The sequence below is a fragment of the Balaenoptera acutorostrata genome, chromosome 8 (genome assembly GCF_949987535.1).
Source record: "Balaenoptera acutorostrata chromosome 8, mBalAcu1.1, whole genome shotgun sequence".
NCBI lineage: Eukaryota > Metazoa > Chordata > Mammalia > Artiodactyla > Balaenopteridae > Balaenoptera > Balaenoptera acutorostrata.
In genome coordinates, this window is record NC_080071.1 from 65,039,428 (window position 1) to 65,046,215 (window position 6,788).

At 41.0% G+C, this 6,788-nt stretch overlaps 1 protein-coding gene across 1 annotated transcript in view; it reads right to left on the minus strand.

Annotated features, from left to right (window-relative positions):
- DYTN (dystrotelin) overlaps positions 1-6,488 on the minus strand; it is a 51,495-nt gene extending 45,007 nt beyond the window's left edge. Inside the window, exon 1 of the mRNA XM_007190596.2 lies at positions 6,470-6,488. Coding sequence (XP_007190658.2) covers positions 6,470-6,488 — 19 coding nt within the window. The remainder of the gene's footprint in view (positions 1-6,469) is intronic.
- Positions 6,489-6,788: the final 300 nt, after the last annotated feature.

A 6,788-nucleotide genomic window follows, 5' to 3' on the forward strand; every position in this document is an offset into this window, starting at 1 on the left:
CAATGGTGTGTTAGTTTCTGCTTTATAACAAAGTGAATCAGTTATACATATACATATGTTCCCATATCTCTTCCCTCTTGTGTCTCCCTCCCTCCCACCCTCCCTATCCCACCCCTCTAGGTGGTCACAAAGCACCGAGCTGATCTCCCTGTGCTATGCAGTTGCTTCCCACTAGCTATCTATTTTACATTTGGTAGTGTATATATGTCTTACATAGGGTTTTAGCATATGATAAAGATGATGTTTTAACTCAGTGAGAATCAATAACTTCCTTTTATATCGGTGGTTTATATCAATGAGGAAATTATAGATTATTTAATAAGTAGTGTTGGGGCCATTGGATGGATAACTATTTAGAAAAATATAATATAGGTACTTTAGTTCAGATCATAAACAAAAATAACACCAGGATGTATTACAGAGTTAAACATGAATTCTTAAAACTCTAAGACAATTAAAAGAAAAATTTTTTGGCAATCTTGAGGTTGAAAGACATTTTATAGCATGATTATAAGCCCAAATCCATGGCAATGTGTCTATAACTTAGTATGGTCCTATTTTTGTAAATGATAAAAACTAATAGAAAAAAAGAACACAATAAACACAGTAGGAAAGGTTATATATCAGACCTCTAACTGTTTATCTGGGGACAGGAGTACATTATGGGCATTATGGGAGGGGTTTAATTTTTTACTTTCTATAACATGATAGCGATCTGAATGGTACTGGGGAGAGAAAATTGGGGGGAGATAAGAGGCACAATTTTCTAGTGAAATTGACAGGGATTGGTGGCTAATTGGACGTGGGAGGGAGACCAAGTGTAGGAAATAATGGGGGAGGATAAAGTTTGTGCATAGAGGTGGAATGGGAATTCATTTTCAACATCTGAGTTTGAGGTTTCTGTAAGACATCTGAATGGAGATGTCCAACAGGCAGTTGAAACTACCTCCCAGACACTTGGGAGTCCAGGATTCTGGAACTGGGACTTGTCCCCAGAGACTTGGGCTTGGAGTACAGGGAGTTGGAGGGAATGGTCCTTGGACAGCAAATCCTGGAGCTAAGGTGACCTGAGAGAATAGGCAGACATATTGGTCAAGGTTTCTTTCTGAGAAGGCTTGTGGATCAAGCAGAGTCCAGGTGAAAGGGAACAGGTCAGAAACTGGGAATGCTGGACTAGAGCCAGAGGGTTCTACATGGTGATGAAAAGGAGAAGCTTAAAGAGATTTCCCAGCATGGAGGGAGTAGCCATGAGAAATTTTTAGAGTATTGCTGTCCAACAGGAGAAATACAGTATGATTCAAATATGTCACCTTAAATTTCTAGCAGCTACATTTTAAAAAGTAAGAAGAAACAGGTGAAATTAATTTTAATGATGTATTTTGTTTTATCTATCAGAATATTATTTAACATGTAACCAACATAAAAATTATTAATAAAACATTTTCTGTTCTTATTGTCTTCAAAACTCAATATCCTTTTTACACTTGCAGCACATCTCAATTTGCACTAGCCATATTTCAAGTGCTCCATAGCCACATGTGGCTAGTGGCTACCAGACTGAGAGCTCAGTTTTAAAGAATACTGGCTGGGAGGGGGAGCTGTTCAGGGTGTTGAACAGGACTCAATTTTTGATTCTGTGTCTGGGGGTCAGGGTTGCTATTTAGGATGGGATAGAGATTTAGGAGTCATTAGTGTTGACTGTGGGCAAAACCATGTCCACCTACTAGATTGCCTAAGAAGAGTGCTTTAAGTGAAGAGAAAATTAGGCTAAGTAACAGTGCGCCTGAGAAACATAATCATTTAAGTACCAGAGAAGAAAGAGAAACCTAAGAAGAAGAAGAAGAAGGGAAAGCCAAAGAAACCAGGAGACAGCAATGGTGCAAAGGCCAAGGAAGGTGAGTTTCAGAAAGTAGAGACAAGCCAATACTTCAGTATCTGGAAGCCACAAGGAGATCAACTATGTGCTAAAAATTAGTCTCTGTTTTTGATTAACTTGACTATTAAAGGCTTCATAAGAGCACTTTTACGGGGATATGGGGGCCGAAATCAAATTACACAGGATTGATCAATGAATGTAAGGTAAAGAAAAAAACATAAAAGCAGACAACTCTTTCAAGATCCTTAATCTGAAGGGAAGACAAGAGGGCCATCGCTAGAAAAGCACACAAAATCAAAACTGATTTTCAAAGGCAGGAGAGATTCCAAAATGTATATATGGGTCATGGAGGAGGGGTCAGGAGAGAGGATGAGGTTGAGGGTCCAGGAAGTAGGGTTCCAGGAGGTACTTGATATAGCAAAGTCTGTCTCAGAGGACAACATGTTCCCGTAGCCACCCAACATCCATTCACCTTTCTTCTGGTGAACCACCTTCCCCTGCTCTTGGTCCATGAAATTCTAGTTGGGTTCATTCCAATGCTCCTATTTCCATGGAGGACACGTGGCCCAGGCCTACCCGACCAATGAGAGCATCATTGCCCTCCCCAGATGTGGACTCATAACCAAAGTCAGGCAAAGAATATACCAGTGAAATTTGGATCAAGGACTCTTTGTTCAAAGAAGGGAAGAAGACTTATTTTTTCCTGTTGGACTTGAAATTGGAATCATAGATGGGAGCAGCAGTTACTCTCCTGTCGGGATGTGTAGCTTGAGCATGAAACCAACACACAAAGGAGAGTAGAGACGAACTTGGAGATGGAGAGAAACCACGTCCTACTGTCATTGTCTGGGCTCAGAGCAAGCTAGTCCTCCCTAGGGTAATTAATTATATAAGGTAATAAAGCCTCTTTGAGCTGAGTTCTCTCTTACAAGTAACTGAAATATAGCTAACTGATACAATCTCTGAGGTAGAGGCAATGGATGGGGGAAGATGTACAGGTGAAGGAATTAGCTTTGGCAAGAAGCCCCTGAGAGGACTTCCCCGCATTCCCTGAGAGGAAGAATAAAAGGATATGATGGTGGGTGTGGGAAAGAAGGCATGTCTGAGGGTTTCTGTTTTCTTTATGAAGCTGGGGACAAGTTCACTCAGAATTAGGGAGAGATGGTAGAGCAGAAAACTTGAGGAATGGTAAAGATATGGTATTGTTACAGCAGGCAGTGAGAGAGGAAGCCAGTCACACACTTTGGAAAGAACTGCCAAGCAACGTTGCATCTCTAATATTTCTTGTGATAACAAATTTCAATTAAATAGACTTTATACCCATAATGCTCACTTGGAAGCAAGGTTTCACATGCAAACAAGCTTTGAGCCCAGGACTTACTTGTATTTATTATGCTGAAGGTAAGCTGCCTTGAGGAAAATAAAGCTATTTTCAAATTTATTGTCAGCTGATTACCATAAAACTTAGGCAATTGGGAGTAAATGGTTTGTGTGCTGGAGAAGTGTTTGTGACTAGAAACACAGCAGGCTCTTTAGCCTTTGCTAAGCAGGCCCTAAACAAAACAAAACAAGGGATTGATGGGGGGATTTCATTGATTCAAACATATGTGGCAGGATAATTTATGGTGATATTAATTTCTGACTTGTTCTTGCAGCAGTGGGAGAATTTAAAGAATGAAAAGGCAATGTTTCCATGTCCATTTCTGTGTATGTTCCAAGGTCTAAGCTCTCTTTACTCCTTTGGGAGACTTACCACCTTTTAAGGGGTCAGTGTTTCAGGGGCCACCCTGAAGTCAACCCACTCAGGCTTTAGTATGAAAGGCCCATCAAAGAATGCCATCCATGGAAATGGGAGAGTTGGAATCAACACTACTAGAATTTCATGGCCTAAAATCAGGGGGAAGTTGTTCTTCCAAAGCAGGTGCACTGGTTCAGCAGAAGAAACGTGACCAGATGCTGGATGGCCAGAAGAGCAGGTTCCCTCTGAGAGGGGCTTTGCTGTGGCAAATATCACCTGGATCCCTTACTGCCTGCACCGCAACTTCATCCTCTGTCCCGGCCCCTCCTCCCTGACCCATATACATACAGACATTCTGGAATCTCAGTTGCCTTTGAAAACCAATCTTGATTTTAGTGTTGTTCTAGCTATGACTCTCTTTTCCCTAGAGTGGGAGAGACGCTGATACCTGGACAGGAAAGTGGGAGATGCCTAACTGGGGTTCAAGTTTGCGGGCTGATTCCGGGGCTTCCCTTACTAGCAGTTCCGCGGGGGGAGGGAATGGCTGCGTTGTGTAACTAGGGAGACCGGACACTAGGCTTGGCAAGGATTTCTGTGTCCAGTCTTGACAAGGAGTCCCCTGTCTTCAAGTGGACCCCAAAGCCAAAGGCAAAGAGCAGAGTGAGTGGCGGCCACGACGCTACTTCGGACCAGATACTCTGAGCACTTCAGACCAGATGTTCAGGAAAAAGCTGAAATGGTTTCTGTCTGTCTCAGGACGGCTGCTGCCCAAACTTAACTTAGCCTAAATTTCATACCAAGTGACAGTGACTAGCTTTTCGTTTGGAAAAGGCTGTTTCTTGCCCTTGAGTGTCGTGGCGTGAAGTCCTGGCTATTCCACATATGAATATTGAGTGCCAGGCACTAAGCTAAGCCACTCAGGGTGTTACAAGGGCTGAACCAGGTCAGACCAACCCTTGAGACCTTAGAGCATACCCCTGGCCTCTCCCTAAATATACCTTAATTCAATGATCGATATATGATCATGAGTCAAAGACACCTACCTTAGGGGAATGTGGGCTGTGCCTGAAAGTGTCATTAAACAAGACAGCTTATTTTAAAACCCTCTATATTTTGTTATTCTTTTTTGAACAGGTATAACCATATCAGAGACCTACAATTCACTCTCTTTTGTTGTTTACTATTTCCTTATGTTTTAAAAATGCTTAGTTTTCAGATAAGAGTCCAGTGTTAGAGTAGGGGAAAAGTCATACCTCTGCCCTAAGTCTGGAGAAGGAGAGCACATGGAGAGTAGCCACAAGAGTGTGGAAATGATTTACAAAAATGTAATGCCCAACATTGTTTTTCCTTCTGGAAACTGGCCAATTTTTGCGCCCTGGTTCCTCTCAGATGCACCAAATGAACACAGAATCAGCAAGCTAGGGAGTCTGCAGGTTCCCAGATGCTGCTGTTGGTGGAAGAGTGATTCTATGGCTGCTCTACCATCTGGCCCATCACACTCCTGTCAAGTTCTGTTTTGCAGTGTCATCTGATGAAGTTATGCAGCATAACAGGGCAAGCTGTGATATAGGACATGGGGAAAATGAATGAGTATCCCAGGTGATTCACCAGCAGCCCTGCTTCCTCAAGGCTTCTTCCTTTTTTTTTTTTCTCCTGCTGGTAAGAGAAGACTCAAGAAAGGAAGAAATTGCTGGATGTATCAGACCCAAAGCTATAAACAAAGTAATTTGAGATGTTCAAAAAAATAATAATATAAGCTACAAAGCTACATATGGTCTTGTTCATGGAAGCAATTTAACTGGGAACCTTGTTTTGCTTTAAACGATTCATAGTTTTACTTAGCCAAATCAATATGTGTCATTTTCTACAGATACTAAGAATGTAATAAAATTTCTTTCAACAGCCCATCATCTAGTTCGATGATCCAGAAAGAGATATTTTAGGCCAGTGGTCCTAAGCGGGCAGCATCAGCATGGCCTGGGAACTTGTTAGAAATTCATGTTCTTGGTCCCCACCCTGGACCTACTGAGTCACAAACCCTGGAGGTGGAGCCCAGCATTTTAACAAACCCTCTAAATGATTCTGATGCACACACACTACATTTAAGAAACACTCCTTAGGGAGAGAAAAGTGAGCTTTGAATGGATTATCTACTGCTTTGTGTTAAGCTTACTAATATGAGGGCCCAATACTGGGAAACCCAAAGATAATTTGAATCATTCAGAATGTTGTTTTAGATAAATAACTTGAGATAGTACAGAATTTTATATAAAACAATCCAAGTTAACAATCTAGATCTTAGCTAGGGGAATAAGGCTGCCACTATGTCCAACAATAAAAATATCACAAGCCAGTCCTGGGCCTACCCTGGCATTCAGAGATGCTGGAAGAAAAGGGAATTAGTTTCCCTCTATCCATTTATCAAATAGTCATATAGTAACAGCTGTGACACTTTTCTCTCAACTTTGGTCTCAAATAGTACAGTGAACTTACCCCTGACATTAAAATATCTACAGTGATATCATTTTAATAGTAAACTATGAAGATATATGTAAATAAGATAAGCCACTTTTTGTGTATTTGAATAGCAATTTAAAGTGCAATTATATTGAGATCAAGTCTTTTGTTAAATTATTTTTTGGTGCTTTGGGGACAACAGACCAAATACTCGTCAATATGTTATGAATTTCTGTTTAGAAAATGGAGAAAGTCTTTTCAATCATCCAATAGTTTCTTTTTCAGCCAGGCATTTGCCAAATGTCACTCCTCTGCAACTCTGAAGTCTGAAAATACAACATCTGTGCCTGATTTTTTTGTTTGCAAACTGTGCTCAAAAACTTAACAAGAATACTTACCTTGTTTATCTGGGTCCATTTTAGGAATTTCTTGGAATTACAGATGGCAAGAAGGTCCTTGTAACTGGAAATGAACCAATATTTTAATCAGGAGGTTTTGCAGTGGAATTGCTGGATGTATCAGAGATATTTTAGGCCAGTGGTCCTAATTGCTGGGTGGGGGGCAAAAAGGCAACTAAGCAAAGTCATTTCACCTGTGGAATGATGACTGCAAGGTGTTCAGGGAGACTAAAAACTCCTGGGAGGGTAAAAAATAAGGAAATATACTGGTCACTTCTCTAGGTAAGCTGGAAACAAACTCCTGAAACTAATACGGTGA